This window comes from Macaca nemestrina, chromosome 13, assembly GCF_043159975.1.
Source record: "Macaca nemestrina isolate mMacNem1 chromosome 13, mMacNem.hap1, whole genome shotgun sequence".
Classification (NCBI taxonomy): Eukaryota; Metazoa; Chordata; class Mammalia; order Primates; family Cercopithecidae; genus Macaca; species Macaca nemestrina.
In genome coordinates, this window is record NC_092137.1 from 26,510,645 (window position 1) to 26,532,548 (window position 21,904).

A 21,904-nucleotide genomic window follows, 5' to 3' on the forward strand; every position below is an offset into this window, starting at 1 on the left:
AATAAATAATAATAGTAATAATAGCTGCCATTTCTGGGGAACTTTTTCTCATGCAAGGGTCTGAATGCTCTATGTGCATTCATTCATTTAGTCTTTCCGATGGCCTGAGCGGCAGGTAGTGGCTTCTGTGCTCTATAAACAAGGAACTTGGCCTCAGAGCAGCTGCGTGATTCGGACACTCCGTTGGTGGCTGAGCAGGCCCTGGGAAGGAGGCTTCTGAGAGCCCACCCTGCATGTTTGCCATTTCCAAAGCTGAGATTCCTTCTCCCAGCCTGGGGACTCAGAGGGCTTGGGCACACTGGGCCAGCCCGCAGGTCACTGCCCAGTGTGGGCAGGGCCTGTTTCAGGAAAACAGCCTTTGTGACATCTCCCTTCAGGACTGGCTAAGTCCCAGGGAGGACCCGGCCTTGGCATAAGAGGGAGGAAGAAGCAGAGGAGGGGAGGGGGTCTGCAGGGTGGAGTGGGGAGGGTTCTGAGCAGGGCCTAGGGAGGGCTTTAAAGGCGAGGTGGGCACAGGGCAGAAGGGTGGGCTGAGGGGCCCAGGAAGTGGGGGCAGCCCGGCCCACAGGCCTCATTCAGCGGCTGCGGCTCCAGCTTCTGGATGCCTCTGGCAGCTCAGCAGTGCATGGTTTTCTTAATGAAGCTGCTTTTATGGGGCTGCAGGGAAATAAAGCAGCCCAGGAAGGCCCAGCTCATCAGTCACAGTGCTGTGTGGGAGTGGGGGGCCGCAGGAGCCGCCGAGATTCGGTTTACTGGTGATGAAGTGGGGAGGAGTGATTCAACCCCCTGAGGGTCTGTGGGTGGGATTTTGGCATTGGAAGGAGAGAAAGATCAGGAATAAAGGACATGACCTTGGAGATGGCCCTGTGAAATGGATGGCGGGTGTTGAATGGTGGCCGGAGGCTGAGGCTAAGGGACCTGGGGAGGGAGACTGCCTGGCTGGGGGGCAAGGACCAGTTTGTTGAGTGAGAGTTGGGTGTCAGGGAGGGTCCAGGAGAGAGGGGGCTTCCAGAAGGGCCCCTGACTGCAGATGAGAATAATCAGGGAAGCGTGTGTAGGTGTGTGGCTCAGGTGCCCTTTCAGGAACTCATCAGCCAGGTCTGGGCAGTCCCTGAAGACGTCAGAGGGGAAAGTTCTTCTTGGAGGCTTTCTGGGTGAGGGAGAAGACAGGGTCCTCACTGAATCACAGCAGCTTCTTCAGTCTCTGACTTGCTCCGTGCTTTACAGATACCTCTCTTTCCTCCCCTGTCTCCCTCCCACATTTTCCACCCACAAGAGGCTTTCCCCTCCTTTCTCTTTTCCTTCCCTCCCGCGTCATTCCTGTGCTTTCTTCTCCTCACCACATCCATTTTCTCTTTCATCAGTTTCTCTCTCTGTCTCTATCTCTTCCTTTGTCTCTGTCTCCCTCTGTCTCTCTTAGGGGTTCTTCATCTGGAAGAACTGGAATTGGAATCCATTCCAGAAGCTTTTAAAAATCCCAAGGCCCAGGCCTAGAGACGGGTCAAGCCGGCACCTCTAGGTGGGGTCCTGGCATCAGTGTGGGGCCTCGGAGGGTGATGGGCCTCCCGGCTAGAGGGAAGTGACTCAGGGTCTGGGACTGGGGGTTTCTCCCATTTGGCCTCCCTACAAGCAGAGGCATGGGCTGTAAGAAGGAGACTTTTTGGGTTGAATTTTCCTCTCTTATCATCTCTCCTTTGTTAAAACTTTTCAACGGCTCCTCCACAGCTCCCTGAAAGAGGTGGGGATTCCCTTTCCCAGCACCCAGAGACCCCCTTGCTGTGCCCAGACAGCATTGCCAGCCCCATCTCCCATTGCTGACACCTTATTTTGCTCAGGCAGCGTCTGTGAGTTCTGGGTACCTTACAGAGCTCCAAAGGACATGCCCACCCTTTGCTTCTTTTTGTTCTTCTGACAACATTGAGGCTTGTATCTCATGCAGACTGGGAGTCTCCGTGGTGTTGTAGGAACTCTAAGTTTGAGTCAGGAGACTTGAGTTCTAGCCCTGGCTCTGCCACTCACTAGCTGTGCCTCAGCTTCCCCATCTGTGAAATGGGGGGTGACAATATCTACCTTAGAGGGCTATTGAGAGAATTGAATGAGATCTCACAGGTGACAGCAGTCATAAGCGACACAGCACTGCAGAACGCTTTTGGTTTAGATTTTCCCAGTGGGAACTCTGTGCAGGTCTGCAGCTGTCCCGTCTCCCTGTCATGCCACCTCCCTCCCCCTCGCCCCCATCACTTTCCTTTTCTGCCTCGGCCTGTGGATTTCACATGTCTCTTTCACTGCTTCTTCTCTTCCTAATTTCAGTTTTCATTGTCTCCTCTTTTTTTTTTTTTTTTTTTTTTTTTTTTTTTTTTTTTTTTTTTTTTTTGAGACGGAGTCTTGTTCTGTAGCCCAGGCTGGAGTGCAGTGGCCGGATCTCAGCTCACTGCAAGCTCCGCCTCCCGGGTTCACGCATTCTCCGGCCTCAGCCTCCCAAGTAGCTGGGACTACAGGCGCTGCCACCTCGCCCGGCTATTTTTTGTATTTCTTAGTAGAGACGGGGTTTCACCGTGTTAGCCAGGATGGTCTCGATCTCCTGACCTCGTGATCCGCCCATCTCGGCCTCCCAAAGTGCTGGGATGTCTCCTCATTTTTGTGGTTATGTCCTTTCCTCCATTTGGGGTGACATGCTGAGAACACAGCAAGACGAGATGAGGACTTTGAGGGTTTGGGAGCCACACTCCTCTCCTGACTCTGCCATTGAATTTATGAGCTACTAGATTGAAGGAAAGGGGGCTGGGTGCAGTGGCTCATACCTGCAATCCCAGCATTTTGGGAGGCCGAGGTGGGAGATCATTTGAGGTCAGGAGTTTGAGACTAGCCTGGCCAACGTGGTAAAACCCTGCCTCTACTAAAATACAAAAATTAGCCGGGTGGGTGGTGCATATCTGTAATATCAGCTACTTGGGAGGCTGAGGCAGGAGAATCGCTTGAACCCAGAAGGCAGAGGTTGCAGTGAGCCAAGATGGCGCCACTGCACTCCAGCCTGGGTGACAGAGCAAGACTCCGCCTCAAAAAAAAAAAAAAAAAAGATTGAAGGAAAAGGGCTTCTGAAGGAAGAATTTCATCTGGGTAGCACTTAGTACTTCCAGAGCACCTTTTACCCATAACCAAACTCACAGCAACATGGCAAAGATGTGCTCCTTTTACAAGTGGGAAAGCAGAGAGGCGAGAGTTGCCCAGGGGCACAAGGCTGCTTGGTGGCAGAGGCAAGATTCAAATTCAAGTCTCAGAATGCTTAGTCTGGAGTTCTGCCTTAGGGCTTAATCCACTACACTGAACCCTCTCCTGAAGCCTGGTACTGCTGGGCAGTTAAGCCAAACATAGTCACTCAAGATGTCACGAGCCAGCAAGCCCCATGCTGGGGGCGAACATTTGCCGAGTACTTGCTGTGTGCCAGGCTCTGTGCATGACGCTGTGCAGAGCACAGGGATGCAGGTTGTTTCTCAGTCCTGGGGATAGTACTGGATAGTTCTGGAGACAGACACTGACCCGGAATAGCAGCCTGGGATAAGACTGTTGACAGAAGCAAGACGGTAGGTAGTACAGATAGGGAGGGAAAGAGGGCCTCTGTTGCGGGGGCGGTCTCAGGAGCCCTGGGAGTGCTGAATCCTGACCCAGTTTTCTGGTCTAGGCTTAGCCCTGACCTGGCTGGTGCTGGCCAGGGCACAAGGTTCTGCATCCTATCAGCCCCAGTGATCTAGGATTCTGCAGAAAAGGTTTCCCTGATGCACTTTGGAGAATGACCTGGATTATGTCCAACTTGGCCCCTGACTGGGCCTGGAACCATCCTAAATCAGCAAGGTAGCATCCTTAAAGGGACAGGGTTGTAGGTTTGGGGGAAAATATTGAGATGCACTACAAAGCTTTAGAGCAGGGGTCCCCAAACCCCGGGCCATGGACCGGTACCAGTCCATGGCCTGTTAGGAACGGAGCCGCACAGCAAGAGGTGAGCGGCGAGTGAGCGAGTATTCTCGCCTGAGTTCCACCTAATGTCAGATCAGGGACAGCATTTGATTCTGATAGGAATGTGAACCCCACTGTGAACTGCACATGCCAGGGATCTAGGCTGTGCACTCCCTAAGAGAACCTAATGCCTGATGTTCTGAAGAGGAACAGTTTCATCCCCAAATCACCCCCGGCCACCACCATCCCAGTCTGTGGAAAAATTGTCTTCCATGAAACCGGTCCCTGGTGCCAGAAAGTTGGGGACTGCTGCTTTAGAGTATAGTGGGAAAGAGACAGATTTGTGAGCTTAAAGACCTGGGCTCAGTCTCCCTAGTGTGGCTTTTTCACTTTCCCAGGACACAAAGGCTGAGTCTCTCTCTGTCTCTCTCTCTGTTTCTGTCTTTGTCTCTGTCTCTTTCCCCAGCTTCTTCAGAGTTGTAAGTTAAATGTAGGATCTCAGATCTCAGCTGGTCTTCTTGGGCAATTCTCTTCCCCATTCTAAGACCTGTTTCTTCAAGTGCAAGACAAGAGGGTTAAACTAGATGATCTCTAACCTTAGAGATCAAGGTGATCTAAAGTCCCCTTAGGTGATCTCGTCTGTGCCTTGACCGCTTCCTTTCTATCCAGGCCACAGCAAAGGGCTTGATGTACCACTAGCCCTGCTGAGCCCACTTGGTCTGGGCACAGGCCTGTGGTGACAGGTGCCAGTCCTAGTGAATATCACTGTTTTGTTCATTCTTTCACTCGGCAACATTTTCTGAGCTCCATGCTGGGTGCCAGGCCAATGATGAACAAGACAGGTGCGTTTCTGGCCTCCAGGAGGTAACAGCCCATGACTTCCAGGGACAAGCAGAAAGGGGCAGATAATGCCAAACTCCCCTGCCCTGTCATCCCCCAGGCTGGTGACCTCTTCCTCCTCTGGGCTCAGAAGGCCCAGGGTCCCTCCTTGTTGGTAGTGGGTCCATCTGCCCACCAGACTGAGCCCCTTGAGGGCAGGGCTGAATCTTGTCTACTTTGCAAATGACCACAGGTCCTGGAATCAGATAGACTTGGGTTTAAATCCTGGTGTGGCTCCTTATCACCTAGGATGTGACCAGCCCAGCAAGTTCTAGAGAGTCTAATGCTTGTGTCAAGCTCTCAACCCATCTTGCCACACACTAAGTGCTCAGTAAACAGCAGCAGTTCTTATCATTGCTCCAAGTACTATTGTTACTCTGGCCTCTCCCCTGGGGCCTGGTCCACACAGGGCCTGTGTTAGAGCCAAAGCAAACTGGCTAAAGGTGGCTACTCCTGCTTCCCCAGGGCACAAAGGCTGGGTCTTTCTCTGTCTCTCCATAGCTTTTCCGGTGTTGTAGGTTAAATGTAGGAGCTCAGGTTCCAGCCTCTGGGAAAGGAGACACCATGTCCAGGCTCTGTTTCCACCCATTGTTGTAGAGAGCATTGTCTTTCTTCCATGGCCTCCTCCTCCCCACTCAGGTTCCTAAGCCCAGCTGCTGCAGCCCCTCTCACCCATGCCTGAGCAGAGGAGGGGCCCCTCCCTTGCTTGGAATCCCTTACCTAGTAGAGCTGTGAGAGACATTTGCTTTCTTGTCTGTCATTTCATTTTTTTTAGCCTTGTGACAGTCCCGTGGGGGCAGGTAGAGCAGGGAGCATATCCCTCTGTTACAGAAGGGGAATGCAAGGCCCAAAGAGGTTCCTCAGCAAGGACTGTGGTGCAGGTCTCATGACTCCCAGGCCACTGAGTCTCGCTAAGCTGGCTCCTGCAGGCCCTGGGCAGAGTCAGGCGGAGAGAAGAGGCTTTCTGGAAAGTCAAGAGGCTTTTGGGGGATTTGAAAGGGCCTCTTTCCCAGGATATTCTGGAACCACTGGCAGTCAGGTTCTTTCAGGGAGATGCCAGGGAAGTTTACGACTTACCCACTGGGTCTAGAGAGAGAGGTTAAAGCCAGGGTACGGTTCCAGGCTATCTTTGGGATTGGGCTGACCCAGGCCTCCGGGCCCTTCCTGAACAGGGGATGGGAGGGTGGCCTTTCTGCTTCGTGGGATGTGCACTGCTGACCAGTGGTGGCCAGGGCTGCAGCCACTTCGCACAGGGAGAAATGGCGGCAGGGGGCGTAGAGAGACTTCCACACGGGCCTGGCAGAGGTGGTGGGAGTCAGGCCCTATCACTGTATCCAGAGAGGGCTTAGGTCTCATCTACGCAAGAATTCAGAGCCCTGGCTTGGCCGCTTCCAGCTCTGTCACCTGGGGAAGGGTAGTTACCATCCGAGCCTGATTTCATCTGTGGATTATTTCAGAGATTGAGTGGAAGGGGCATGGATCAGAAAGCAGCTCAGGGCTGCTTCTGGGGCTGCCACCATCTTCCCACGGGGCTCCCTGGTGGGAAGTGCGGGATGGCCTGAGTGTTGCAAGTCATTTTACATCCTTGCTCCCCACCTCACTAAATGCCAGCAGGTTCCTCATTGTGACAGCCAGAAACTCGCCTGTCTCCCCAGTGGGCGTGCAGCACTTTCCCCAGGCCGGAGCCACTTCTCCCCATTGTGTGCCCTGCTCTCTGACCCTAGTCACATGCTTCTTCCCATAAACGCCTGGCTTCTGCCCCGCCCCAGTCTCTCCACATGGACTCTGGCTACCCCATCCCTAAGCTCCCATACAAATCATCACGGGGTGTTGAGCCCAGGTTCCTCCCTCTGGAGTATCTCAAGCCCAGGCTGGCATTCATTAGATGCTCAGAATGTGGCCTCTTGTTCAGGGCCAGCAGAGACAGACTCTCCCCCTGAGGCGGGTTGGGTAGAGTTGGGAAGAGGAAGGACACGGTGATTAACTTTGAATGTCATGCATACCTGTGGCTCAGGTGTCCGGGGCGCTGGGCATGGAAAGGGGTGGCAGTGCCCTTGGAAGGGGCATCAGGTTGCCCCCTGGCTGGATGCCTGGGCTGACATGTCCCCTGGGAGTCTTGGGAGGAGGGAGTCAGATGCTGTGCCTGGTGGATTAGTGGGCAGAAGCCCAGGGAGGTAGGACTATGGGAAACTGGGCCAGGCTGCTGGAATCTTCACCCAGCCAGCCCAGTGCCCTGACTGAGGAAATGGGGAGGGGAGGGAGCAGACCGGGTGTATAATGCGGCAAGCCTGAGGCCTCTATGACTGCTGTCTCAGTGGGCAGCCATGGTTCCACTCTCACCATAACCCTTCATTTTGTTAATCATTTTACAGAGACCTTCACGCCCATCACCAATCCCATTTGACAAAGATGGTGGCGGGTTTAGAAACCGAGGTCATTGTACAACCAGGAGGGGGAGAAGGTAAGGACAGAAACTTCCCTAGCTCTAGTGATTCACTTTAAATGAGCAATTCACCTGTATTGCATAGCAGTAGGGATGTACCAGGGAGGTAGTGGCAACTGCGCCCCACAGTGGTTGGGGAGGGCGTGGTGCTGGGCCGCGACGGTTGATGGCTGTGTCTGAGCCTGAGTGAGGAACGAGGCTTTGCTCCCTGTGTCTCCAGCTCTGGGTCGATAGACACAGCCACATCATGTGGCCCGGTTTCAGAGGGAGGGAGACAGCTGGTGCCAAGTGTCAGCCTGGTGGCTGCTCAGCCGAACGCCAGCAGCCAACCTCAAGAGGTACAGTCTGCCATAAGGCCCTTCCCAGCCCCCACAGAGCCAAGCAGGAGAGCCAAGCCCAGGCGAGGGGGGTACACTATTTGAGGGTCACCATGGAGCTTCCAGTTTGGCCAAGATGGTGATGAATGACTGCTGGTCCTCACCCCAAAGTCAACCCTGGAGAAACTACAGCAGCCAGAGGGGAATACAGATTCTGGAAGCAGCAAACAAATAGATGAAAGAATGTGAGGAGGCCGAGGAGGCCACGGGCTGCTTGAACTGGTATGTGTGTGTAAGGATGGGGCTCCCACACAGGCCAGGTGCCGAGGGGACGGGCAGGGAGAGGGAAGCTTTGTTAAGTCCTCTCACCGCTCCCAGACACTCCCGTGGGATGGTGTCGCCTACTCCTTTGCTGATAAAATTGTGACAACAGCCCAGCTGGAGTGAGGATTGAGAAAAATCGTTGTCAATAGACCAGCAGCTCACGTCTTTTCTCATGGCACCCCTAGAGTTGTTGCTGAAAATCCAGACTGTCTTCTCTTCCCCATGTTTCCCCTCAAGGTCTGGAGATGGCGCCCTGACTCAGGTGGGGTGCTTGACAATGTTTCCCTGGTGACCGGGGCTCCCACCTCAGTGCCTGGGGCTGCCCTGCTCTTCAACCCTTGAGGACTGACACAGATTGGCCTTTGCGATGTCCCCAACACTCGCCTGCCTTGTTGGGCCCTCAGCTGGTGGCTCACATTCAGGTCTACAGCACCTGTGGGCTCTTTCTCCACAGGGAATAATAGGCCCAGACCTGGCAGGGCTGTCGAGGTGGGCAAGGCTGCTGTTCCCCTCCTCACCACCTCCTTCAGGAAGCAGCTGAGAGGTGAGGTGCTCAGAGCAGCTGGCGCCTGGGATTTGGGGCCAGTGTGTGCCCACAAGAGGCAGTGAAGGGTGCTTGCTCCCCTCTGGGCTCAGGGCTGAGGGAGGGGGTGGTCTTGGGCCTCCTACCTCGTCAAAGTCAGCCACATCCTCACAGTTCTCCAGGACCCGGGAGTAGAAGGATTGCCCTGCAGGGAAAGAGGAAATAAATTCTAGGGTCAGACCTGTCCATACCACCAGCGTGGGCTCAGACCTCCTCATCCTGGGAGTCGTCCTGACAGCATTTGACTTGTCATGCAACATGGGACCTCCTGGCTTGCACAGTTCTCCCAGGGTGAGGCCAGTCCCCATGCGGCCTCTTCTCTGACCCTCTCAGCAGTCCCGTGAGGGAAGCCGGTCAAAGGCCATGAGTTCCATGTTAGGAACGGGAATCCTAAGGCACAGAGGGCCCAGGCTGGTCAGAGTGGCCGTGGAAGAGGACCCCAGGAGCTATTCTCCACCACGCTCTTCCCCCGTGGATCTCTCAGCCTCCTCTGCAGCCTCCCCAGCTCTGGTGGTAACTCCGGGCCCTGCTGCCCTGAGTAGAAACCTGGTACAGAGGGTGTAGCCCCTGCCTGCTGATGGGGGTCTGTGAAGCCCAGCTTCCTTCTGCAGCCACCCCAGGGGCTCCTGCCCAAACCAGGTCCCCAAAACCAAGTCAGATCCCAGAGTTATTCCCTGTGGGACAAGAGCTTCCCCCTTCCACCACTGTCATGGTTTTCCATCTTCCTGTCAGCCTTAGCAGAGAAGACGGTCTCTGGCAGTTTCCTTCCTGGGCTCTATTCCTGCCCCCACTTTCCCCACTGGCACGGGAAGTAGAGCGTGTATGAGATGGACACCCATCATCCTAGGCTCCCCCATCCATATGCCACCCAGTAGGGCATGATGGGAGGACAGAGGGAAAGCTGCCCTCTTTGCTAGTCCAGTTGGAACTGGCCCAAGATGTGGGGAGAAATAAGTCAGGAGAGAATCGAGGGCAGGTTGAAGGGGCTCCAATGTGTGGGAAACACCAGCTAATTCAGTTCACTTTGAGAAGTAGCCGCTGGAGTCTCTGATGTTCCAGGCCATGTCCCGGGGCCTCGGAATAGAGGATGGACCAATGACAAAGGCACAAGCTCCCACCCACAGGGAGCTGATGGTCTAGAAGGGAGGCCAGGAGCCAAGCAACAGGGCACCAGTACAAGGGAAATACCTTTTTTTTTTTTTTTTTTGAGATGGAGTCTCGCCCTGTCCCCAGGCTGGAGTGTAGTGGCAAGATCTCGGCTGACTGCAACCTCTGCCTCCTGGGTTCAAGTGATTCTCCTGCCTCAGCCTCCTGAGTAGCTGGGATTATAGGCGCCTGCCACCATGCCCAGCTAATTTTTGTATTTTCAGTAGAGACAGGGTTTCACCTTGTTGGCCAGGCTCATCTGGAACTCTTGACCTCAAATGACCCGCCCGCCTTGGTCTCCCAAAGTGCTGGGATTACAGGCATGGGTCATCGCACCAGGCCTCCAGTGCAACACCATTCAGTACATACTCCAAGGCACAATTTTGCACAAGAAGCAGTAATGGTACAGAGAAGGGAGGATACATACTGTTTTAGGGGTGGGATGGAACCACAAGAGAAGGGACTGTAATTTCTGTGAGGAGAAACCTAGAGATAGGATGAGTTAAAGAAAAATTTGTTGCTTAGAATTAATTTATTATCCTCTGTCAATTCCATAGTAAGGGAAAACAGGCAGCATGTATATTAGAACTCTGTTAATAAAAAAAAAAAATACCAACACCCAAATTATATGTATATACTTCTTCTATGAAGAGACAAACATCTCAAACCATTGAAAGTGGTTACCCCCTCCGGGCGTAGTGGCTCACACCTGTAATTCCAGCACTTTGGGAGGCCGAGGCGGGCAGATCACCTGAGGTCGGGAGTTCGAGACCAGCCTGACCAACATGGAGGAACCCCATCTCACTAAAAATACAAAAATAGCTGGGCATGGTGATGGGCATCTGTAATCCCAGCTACTTGGGAGGCTGAGGCAGGACAATCTCTCGAACCCAGGAGGCGGAGGTTGCTGTGAGCCGAGATCACGCCATTACACTCTAGCCTAGGCGACAAGAGCAAAACTCCGTCTCAAAAATAAATAAATAAATAAAATAAAAAAGAAAGAAAGTGGTTATCCCTGGGGAGGGAGAGTGAGAAGGTACGGAAAGCAGCATGCTTTGATGCGAGCCACCACACCTGGCTGAAAGACAAATAAATAAATAAATAAATACATATGAATTTGAATTTTTTTCCAGTAACCATGCTTGCTTTTAGTAATTGAAAGACAAATGCCTTTTTTTGTTTGTTTGTCTTGAGATGGAGTCTCGCTCTGTCACCCAGGCTGGAGTGCAGTGGTGCAATCTTGGCTCAGTGCAACCTCTGCCTCCTGGGTTCAAGTGATTCTCGTGTCTCAGCCTCCCGAGTAGCTGGGATTACAGGCATGCGCCACCGTGCCTAGCTAGTTTTTTTACTTTTAGTAGAGATGGGGTTTCGCCATGTTGGTCAGGCTGGTCTCGAACTCCTGGCCGCAAGTGATCGCCCACCTCGGCCTCCCAAAGTGCTCGGATTGTAGGTGTGAGTCACCGCACCCAGCTGAAAGACAAATACCTTTAAATATCCACCAGTATAAACCATTTCATTGAAGGACTCTCTCCAGGTTGAAGCCATTCCTATTTGGGGGTTAGTTTGGGTTGTCACTGTTGGAGACCATGGCATGGGGGGAGCGGACTGTGCTCCTCTCCCTACAGAAAACCTGGGAGACCAGGCTAGAGTGGCGCCAGGACAAGGAGGTACTGGAGGGGTCAGAGGTCCTCTGAACCTTCCCTGTGATGGGTCTAGGGGCTGGGCAAGGAACGGGGCTCAGCAAAACAGGCTTGTTCCCTCCAGGAATTGACTTCTCTCCTCTGGCGTTGGTGGCCTTATCTGTTTAGTAAGAGCTCTCCAGGGTCCCAGCAGCTTTTATGACCCAGGAGCTAGTCCTAGTTCAATGCAGAGCTCCCCTCTGACAAGGAGGGCTGGGAATGGAGGGGTCGTTGATGTCAGATCCACTGAAATGGGGAGTGTGGATCCACTCCGAAAGGGTGTGTGTTCGTGTGTGTGTGTTTTGGGGTGGGGGTAAGTGGGGAAGGGCTGGCTGCATCTGAGATAAGGAGCAAAAAGCCATGCCGCAAAGCAGAGGCTATCTATAAAGAAAAGAGATGTGAAGTAAACAAGATGGGAAAGAAATAATCTTTAGCACTAGCCAGGGACATAAAAAAAAAAACAATCAACAAGAAATATCTCAACAGCAAGCCCCCGGGCAACCAAGGGAGGAGAGGGAAAGTGCCTGAGGTTTGAGTTTTTAATTTTCCCCACAGGTAACACACAATATAAATTGAGAATCAGGTGAGCATGTTTGTGTATAAGGCCTTCACCTAAAGACCTGCTGCTCTGAATAATCAAAGACCTTTTCATCCTAGAAGATTTTAATGAGCCTCAGATATAGCTGTCCTCCAGGGTCTCTTGGAGTGAAAAACCTAGCAACCCAGCAGAGGATTGGGAGAGGTTGGGGAGGGGCCCTGCTCCAAGATGGTGTCAGATTCACATCTACAGGAAGCACCAAGGCTCAAACCCTCCCCTGCTTGTGCATTTGTCCATAGCTTTGTTAGAGAGGAAGTAAAATATGTGAAATTAGCCACTGCAGAATTTATACATCAGGGCTCTGTGTCGAAATGTGCTAAAACCTCATTGATTTAGGCCCTGGGGATTTAGAGATGGTGAATATTTTCAAACAGGATGAGCTAAATTTACCTCTAGCTATTCTTTTTAAAAAAAGGTTTGCTGAAACACATCAATCATATAGAAACAGTGGAAAGGCCAAATTATTAAGAAAACAAAATGTCCTTCAGCATTTTGGATGAGCCATTTCAGGAGGGTATGTACAAACAGTGGCTGGCAGTATTCAAGTGGTTCTGTTCTGTTCCCTGGAGCAGAGCCAGGGGACCTCCATCATCTGTTCCAAGTGATCAGGGGAATGACTAACTCCATCTCTTGTTTCAAGTTCATTTCCACTTAACATCTACTCCATTCAACGTCAGTCTTGTTGACATTCCAGCTTCATTTTAAATGGCTTTCAGACAAAACCATTAAAAATCCCAATATCCAATCACCTTTCTTGCCACAGAGAAGATGGAGAATAAAGCTTGAAAGAAAATAGCCTCTTCTTTACATGGAAAGGCTGTTGTGGATTGAGTGAGAAGGAGGTTAGATGGGGAAAATAGGACAGCATCCTCCTTCCTTCTGAGGCAGCTGCTTCTGGGATAGCTGAGCTGTTTGGTTTGAAATAAACTCCTCCCTGAGTCAATAGATGGAGTATGAATAGCAGAGTCTGCTCAAAGTGTAACAAGTGCCATGGTATCAGATATACCCATTTCTCCATTCACCACTTAAAAATATCCACGCGGCAGCTCTTCTCCTAAATGGAGACGAGCTCAGTGCTTGTTTCAGAAGCAGGATGGCATGCTGGCCTTTCATGGGACTTGATTTAAGGGGACAAAATGTTCCATCTGCACAAAATAGCTCCCTCTTCCAGACAGCTTACCCTGCCAGGGCCACGCCTCTGAGAAAAGGCAGGTATGCAGGCACATGGCTGCCAGCCCATGTATGTTCATTCATTTCCACAGGCAACCAGGGCTTTCTTGCTCCTGGCTTGTGTGCCATTTGGCCTTCACAGAGGGGAGTTGTACAAAGACCATTCGAATCTGAACGATGCCTTTAAGAGCATATTACAATCCAGAGGGAGATATGTCAGACATGGAAAATTCTGCTGATGATATAAGGCAGAATTTTGTCATTGGCATGCAAAAAGTGTAAATAAAGTGAAAACCCAGAAAAAGGAGCAATGACTCTCAACATAACGGATTAAGGAGGCATTGTAGAGGCACAGGCATTGACACTGGAAGACGAGAAGAAATCTGGATATTCAGACAGACTGGGGAGCAAGGAGAAGGCGGGAAATCCAGGCACAGAGAACAGTGTAAGGAAATGTTTGAAAGCATGGAGCAGAGAATGGAGCCCCCAAGGAGCTGGACACAGGATGGGGAGTCCTGATGGCGAAGGGAAAAGCAAAAATGGTCTGCCCTCAGGGAGCAGCCTGTGGAAGCAAGACTGGAGAGGGGCTGGGGTCCCAAAAGGGCAGAGGGTGAGGTGGTGGGCCATCTGAAGGGGAAGGAGAAGGTCCTGAGACTGTTTTCAACGACATCATGATTTTGCCAGGGCCCAGCCCACTGGCCTGTCTCCCAGCAGTGCCTGCCATTGCTGTTGTCCCTGTGTGAACTGAGAAACAGAGTAAAACTCTGCTGGTGACTCAAACCTGGAGCTGCTATTTCCTCGCGTTATTTAAAATCATCAAAGCCTTGTTGTATGTGCTGCCTGGGCTGGGCTGTACAGAGCTCAGCAAACAGTCCCATTCTCTCCCGTGACGCTCCCATGTCCTGGCGTCTCCTCTCCCGCTCTTCCTCTACAGCGGCTCTCTGAGTGGTGGTCCTGCTGTATTTTTTCTCTCCCCACTTCAGATCAACCTTTTGAAGGCCAGATACTCCCATGGAGCACCAGGAAGCAGGGCCCACGCACCCCTGCGTGCAGGAAAAAGAGCCAGGCCCACTCAGGTGTGCAGCCTGGCACAACGGCCCATGGGCTGGGGGCCTGGGAGCTGGCCTTCCAACCCCTTGGGGTCTCAGAGTCATCAGTTGTAAGCTGGGGGTCATTATCCTGGACCAGCCTATGTCTTGGGACCATCGCGAGGATGACAAGAAACTGTTGTGGGAAAGTCTAAGTAAAGCATCAAGTCCCTTACAAGCATGAGGGAGCATAGGATAGAGGTTAAGGCTCTTGGACCAGAGTCCCTGAGTTCAAATCCCAGCTACCTCTTCCTAGTTAGCATACCCTGGATGAAGCTAATTAACTTCTCTTTGCCCTGGTTTCCTCACCCCTAAAATGAAGGAAATAATAATGCTTACAATAGCATCTGGTGAAGTTTGTCCCTCAATAAGAAATAGCTATTCTCAGTCTACTAAATAGTCTGGTTTCTCCTTTTATTTATTTATTTATTTATTTATTTATTTATTTTTGAGACAGAGACTTGCTCCGTCACCCAGGCTGGAGTGCAATGTCGTGATCTCCGCTCACTGCAACCTCCACCTCCTCGGTTCAAGCCATTCTCCTGCCTCAGCCTCCCAAGTAGCTGGAATTACAGGTGTGCGCCACCACGCCTGGCTAACTTTTTTTGTATTTTTGGTAGAGACAGGGTTTCACCCTGTGGCCACTTGGATCTCGAATTCCTGACTTTAAGTGATCCTCCCTCCTTGGCCTCCCAAAGTGCTGGGATTATAGGCGTGAGCCTCTGCGCCCAGCTTGCTTCTCCTTTAGACCTTTAAGTTACATGCTAAATATAAAAATGACTTCTTCTATTACGAATCACATTTGCAGCTTATTTTTAGTAGCATGTAATCAGAAATAACTTTTTTTCCTCATCTTATATAATATTTTTCAAGTTTTAGGTATTTTAGGTGTGATTATCTCTTCTTTTTTAAAAACTAGGTGAAACTTACATTCATAGATCTTAAGTGTAAAATTCAATGAGTTTTAATAAATGCATTTCCCTGTATAACTGCCACACAATCAAGACATAGAACATTTCCATTTGCTCCACATATTCTCTCATGTCCCTTTCCAGTCAATTTCTAGTGCCCTAGTAACCAGTGCTCTGATTTCTAGCACCAAAGATCAGTTTGCCTGTTTTAAACTTCATATAAATGGTATCCTACAGAATGTACTTTTTGTGTGTCTGGCTTCTTTTGGTAAATGCAATGTTTTTGTGATTCATCCATGTTGTCGCATATATAAGTAATGTATTGATTTTTATTGTAGAGTAATAGCCTGTTGTATGCATATACCACAACTTGCTGGTCCATTTCTCTGTTGATGACAAACTTTGGGGTTGCTTCCAGGGTTGGGCTATATGAGTAAAGTTGCTGTAAACATTCATGTGAGTCCTTTTGTGGAAACATAATTTTATTTCTTTTGAGGAAATTCCTAAGAACAGAATGGTTATGTCACAGGATAGGTACCCTTAGCTTTATAAGAAATTGCTGGCCGGGCGCAGTGGCTCAGCCTGTAATCCCAGCACTTTGGGAGGCTGAGGCGGGCGGATCACGAGGTCAGGAGATGGAGACCATCACGGCTAACACCGTGAAAACCCCCATCTACTAAAAATACAAAAAATTTTAGCCAGCCACGGTGGCGCGCACCTGTAGTCATAGCTACTCAGGAGGCTGAGGCAGGAGAATCGCTCAAATGTGGAAGGCGGAGGTTGCAGTGAGCCGAAATGGCACCACTGCACTCCAGCCTGGGCGACACAGCAAGACTCCCGTCTCAAAAAAAAAAAAAAAAGAAAAGAAAAGAAAAAATTGCCAAATAGTTTTCCAAAGGGACTGCTGTATCATTTCACACTCTTATCAGCAATGTAAAAAATTTCCAGTTGTTCCACATCCTCATCAACATTTGAATACTGTCAGACTTTTACATTTTAGCTATTTTAGAGCATGTGAAATAGTATCTCTTCGTAATTTTAATCTTCATTTCTCTAATGAATTAGGATGTTGATCACATTTTTACATATTTATTGGCCATATGGTTATCTTATTCTATGGAGTGTCTGTTCAAGTCTTTTGCCTATATAAAAAATTTCATCATTTGTCTTATTATTATTGACTTGTAGGGGTTCTTTATATGTTCTGGCTACAAGTCCTTTGTCAGATAAATGTGAATATTTTCTTCCTGTGTGTGACTTGCCTTCTCATGCCTTCTTAAATGTGATTTTTTAATGAATAGGAGTTTTCAATTTTTTTTTACTCTGTGACTAGCCAAAGAGTTTCCAATTTTTAAGAAATGCAAGTTTTTAGTGAAATTTATTTCTTATGTTTAGTGTTTTTTAATTTTTCTTTAAGAAACCTTTGTCTAACCCAAAAATATAACAAAGATGTTCTATATTTTCTTCTAGAAGCTTATAGTTTTTAAATGTTTAATTCTATAATCCATCTTAAATTAATTTTTGTGGGTGGAATGAGGTAGGAGTTTGAAGTTCATTTTTTCTCCATATAGATATCTAGTTCTAGATATCCAACACTTTGATTGAAAATCAATTGATTTTATATGTATAGGGTTTATTTCTGGACACTGTGTTCTGCTCCATTGGTCTATACATCTATTCTTAGACCAATGTCACACTTTCTTGATTCCTGTAACTTTATAGTTAGACTTATAATTAAATACAGTTGACCCTTGAACAACATAGGGATTAGAGGTACCAGCCCCTCATATAGTTGAAAAGCTGTGTATAACTTTTGACTCCCCCAAACTTAGCTACTAACAGCCTACTGTTAACCAGAAGCCTTAATGATAACATAAACAGCCAATTAACACATATTTTTTATGTGTATTATGTACTGTATTTTTACAATAAAGTAAGATAGAGAAAATAAAATGTTATAAAAAAGATAAGGAAGAGAAAATATGGCTGGGCGCAGTGGCTCATGCCTGTAATCCCAGCACTTTAGGAGGCCGAGGCGGGTGGATCACTTGAAGTCAGGAGTTTGAGACCAGCCTGACCAACATGGTGAAACCTTGTCTCTACTAAGAATACAAAAATTAGCTGAGTGAGTTGGTGCTTGCTTGTAATCCCAGCTACTTGGGAGGCTGAGGAAGGAGAATTGCTTGAACACAGGAGGCAGAGGTTGCAGTGAGCTGAGATCACGCCATTGTACTCCAGCCTGGGCAACCAGAGTAAAACCCTGTCTCAAAAACAAACAAAAAAAAAAAAAAAAAAAAAAAAGAGAGAGAGAGAAAATATATTTACTATTCTTTAGGTGGAAATGGGTCATCATAAAGGTCTTCATCCTCGTGATCTTCATGTTGTGTAGGCTGAGGAAGAGGAGGGGTTGGTCTTGCTGTCTCAGGGGTGGTGGAGGCAAGAAGAAAATCCACATATAAGTGGACCCTCGCAGTTCAAATCCATGTTGTTCAGGGGTCAGCTGTGGTGTGAACACTGCAACTCTCTTCTCCATTTTCAAGGTTGCTTTAGCTATTCTGTGTCATTTGTATGTCCATATAAATTTTAAAATGTTTTCAGTTTCTACAAAATAGTCTGTTGTGATTTTTATCAGGATTGTGTTCAGCTTATAGGTCATTTTGTGGAGAATTGTCGTCTTAACAATTCTGAATCTTCAGTCCATAAACATAATCTATTTTCTACACTTTTTTTTTTTTTTTTAAATTTCTCTCAGCATTTTGTTCTGTTTTGTTTTTAGGGTGGAAGTCTTTCCCATCTTTGGTAAAATTTATTTTCTTGTGTATTAATCATATATCCTAAAAACTTGCTAAATTCACTCATTAATTATAGTAGCTTTTTAATAGATTCCTTAGGATTTTCTACATAACCAATTAGGTTTTCTGTGAATAAAGAAAGTTTTACTTCTTCCTTTCCAAAAAAAAGCAATAGGAGTTGTTTTTTTCCTTGCCACCTTGTGCTGGCTAGAATTCTAGTACAGTGTTGAATAGAAGTGGTGAGAGTAGAAAACTTTGCCTGACTCATGATCTTAATGTTCAATATTTCTGAATTAAGTATAATGTTAGCTGGATGTTTTTTATCAGATTGAGGAAGCTCTTTTTATTGGTAGTTTGCTGATAGTTATTATCATGAATGGGTGTTTAATTTTGTCAAATGCATTTTCTGCATCTATTGATATAATCATGAATTTTTTCCTTTACTGTGTTAATATGGTAAAATATTTTGATTTTCTAATTTTAAATGAACCTTGCATTCCTGGGATAATACTCACTTGTCATGATGTGTTATCCTTTTCATATATTGCTATTCAGTTGGCTAATATTTTGTTAAGGATTTTTACATCTGTATTCATGAGAGATATTGGGCTGTAATTTTCTTATTGTGTAAGGTCTTTGTCAGGTGTTGATAATATAAAATGAATTGAGATGTGCTCTTCCTTCTCTATTTTCTGAAAGAGTTTGTGTAAGATTGTTATTACGTTTCCCCTTAAATGTTTTCTACAGGTCAGGTGTGGTGGCTCATGCCTGTAATCCCAGCACTTTGGGAGGCCAACGTGGGCAGATCACTTGAGGTCAGGAGTTCGAGATTAGCCTGGCCAACATGGTGAAACTCTGCCTTTACTAAAAATACAAAAATTAGCCGGACATGGTGGCACGTGCCTGTAGTCCCAGCTACTCTACTCGGGAGGCTGAGGCAGGAGAATCGCTTGAACTGGGAAGACAGAGGTTGCAGTGAGCTGAGGTTGCACCACTGCGCTCCAGCCTGGGCGACAGTGTGAGACTCCGTCTTAAAAAAAGAAAAAAAAAATATTTTCTACAATACGGCAGTGAAATAATCTAGATCTGAAGTTTTCTTTGTGGCAGGAAGGTTATCGTCATCATCATCATTGTTATTAGAAATTCAATTTCTTTAATAGGTATGGAGGCTCTTCAGATTTTCCATTTCTTTTTATGTCAGTTTTGGTAAGTTGTTTTTCAAAGGATTTATTCATTTCATCTGAGTTGTAGAATTTATGGAGATAAGTTATTTGTAATATTCCCTTATTTTTCTTTTAATGTGATGATATTCCCTCTTTTATTCCTGAAATTGGAACTTTGTGTTTTTTTGCTTTTTTACTTTTGATAAGCCTTCCTAGGGTTTATCTATTTTGTTAATTTTTTTCAAAGAACCAACTTTTGGCTTTGTTAAATTTCTCTGTTGTCTATTTTCTATTTCCTTCCTTTTATACTCCCTTTGAGTTTAATTTGGCAGGGATGTTTGATTTTTATTTATTGAAATATAATCACATTCCATAACAGTCATCCTTCTAAAGCGTACAGTTCAGTAGTTTTTAGTATATTCCCAAGGTTATGCACCCATTCCCACTACCTAATTCCAGAATATTTTCATCACCCTGGAAGGAGACTCCACATCTGTGAGCAGCCACTCCCCATTCTCCCTCCCCGCAGCCCTTGACAACCACGAATCTCCTCTGTCTGTATTGATTTGTCTGTTCTGAGCATTTCATATACATTCTTGCATCACATAACACTGTTTCAGTCAAATGACCACTTGCATATACAACAGTGGTCCCATAAGATTATAATATTGTATTTACTGTACCTTTTCTATGTTTAGTTAGATACACAAATACTTACCATTGTACTATAATTGCCTACAGCATTGAATACAGTTACATTCTGTACACATTGGTGGCCTGGGAGCAGTAGGTCATACCATATAGCCTAGGTGTGTAGTTGGCTAGACCATCTAGGTTTGTGTAAGTACACTCTATGATGTTCACACAATGACAGAATCACTTAACGATGCATTTCGCAGAACATACTCTTATCATTAAGCGATGCCTGACTGTAAATGAGATTATACAGTGTGATCTTTTGTGTCTGGCTTCTTTCATTTAACATAATGTTTTCAAGGTTTGGGTTTAATTTGCTTTTCTTTTGGTACCTTTTTAAAGCAGAAACCTAGATTACAATTTCACACTTCTTTTCTGCTAGAAGTACTTAAAATGATAAATGTTAATATGTTGTATTTTCATTATAATTCAGTTTAAAATGTTTGATAATTTCTCTTTTCTTTCCTTCTTTGACCATAGGTTAAGAAGGGTATATATTTCCAAATATTTGGAACTTTCAAAGATGTCTTCTTATTATTGATTTTTAGTTGAATTTCACTATGGTCAGAGAACACACTCTGTAAGATTTCAGTCTTTTGAAATGTATTGAGACTTGTCTAATTGCCCAGCATATGGTCTGTCTTGGTGAGTGTTCTAGGTGCATTTAAGAAGAATGTATATTTTTCAGTTTTGGGTGTGTAATGTTCTAGAAATGCCAGTTACATCAAGGTGGTTGACGGTGGTGTGATTTTCCTGTCTAGTTGTTTGTGATTATCTCTTGTAATAACACTTTTTTTCCCCATGAGAAACACATCTTCAATTTTATAATGACAGTTGATGGCAGGGTAACAGAAAGAAATTCAATTCAAAGAGTTGTCCAAGAAAGCAGCTATTCCTCACATTTCTTACATAGTGTACTCTCTGAAAATCACCAATGACTCACAGAGCCAGACTTTGGTACTGCAGAGTCCCTGGGCCTCACACTGGAGGTTACCCCTTCCATTTTCCCCATTTCCCTGCTAAATGGAGGCCCCATGGAACTCTAACCTTTTATTTTACACAATTGTACTCAAATATCATTTCTACCTCCACTCATGTATTTCCCCTTGACCCACCCTGCTAGCATCCAGGTTTACACTATGGAAACTTAGGCTTGGGTCAGGGATTCATCTGAGAGGCAGGGGGTGAGCAGGGATGATAAATCCCATCTCTCTGGCTCAGCTCAAACCCTTCTTCCAGGTCCTCACTCAGATTCTGACTTTGCCCTGCAACTGACTGAGAGCACTGGTTCCTATTTTTCAGACCCTGGCACTGAGGCAGGAAGGGCCTGTGGTATTTGTCTTTGAGCCTTGGACAGTGCCACCCACACAGTAAGCAACTGCTGGGTCCGAGATTCCCCTGTTACTGTGACAGGAGAGCTTGTGGTCCCAGTGATCCACAAGTGTGTAGAGTACCCTTTCTGCGTCAGGCACTGGGAATACAATGAGTTATAATGGGAGGGTGACTCTTTTACTCCGATAGGGTAAAAATATTGTTGAAACTGCAGTCCTTCCTGACTTTTTCTTAAACTTTGGCTGAAAAAAAAAAAAAAAAAAGCCAGTGGGTGAAAACTGATCTCCACCTCAGCGGATTAGCCCTTCTGCTATGAAATAAAAGAAAATAAAATAGAAACGAGGACTGTTGAGGCAGCATCTAGCAGGTGGATGAGTTCAGACAGGTCTAGGGTAAAAATGATCACATGATGGTCCATGTCTCAGGAGCCTTTTCTAGGGCTGTCACCAAGAGAAATGGATCACTGCCTGGCACTGCCTGGATGGCAGGCTGCATGGGGGCCCCTGTTGCTAACTGATCACTGCGCCTGCACCCACAGGCGGTGCTCCTTGCTCCCACTTCTATGTCAGGTCTGTTCTGTGCCAGGCCCCATGCTGCCGCTGGGAAAGCAGCCAAGGGGCCTGCCCTCGAGGCGCCCACCTGGATGGCAATGGCTCCAGGTGTTTTCACTCTGATGTCTCCATGTTTGCCAGAATTCAGAGTGTCAGCAACTGGCAGGAGTCTAGAGGAGAATCAACTAAGGCCCAGTACCCCAAATCCCTGGGTCCACGGTGGTCCCCAGGGCCACAATTTACTCCTGTCCTGAGGTACCCTTGTCCTGCCCTCTCACTCA

At 47.5% G+C, this 21,904-nt stretch overlaps 1 protein-coding gene across 4 annotated transcripts in view; it reads right to left on the bottom strand.

Moving 5' to 3' along the window:
- The window catches only part of LOC105479784 (otoferlin), a 103,800-nt gene that overhangs the window by 73,853 nt on the left and 8,043 nt on the right, over positions 1-21,904 (bottom strand). For all 4 annotated transcript variants that reach the window (XM_011738042.3, XM_011738043.2, XM_024792206.2 and 1 more), the window contains exon 2: positions 8,584-8,642. In XM_011738042.3, coding sequence (XP_011736344.2) covers positions 8,584-8,642 — 59 coding nt within the window. The remainder of the gene's footprint in view (positions 1-8,583; positions 8,643-21,904) is intronic.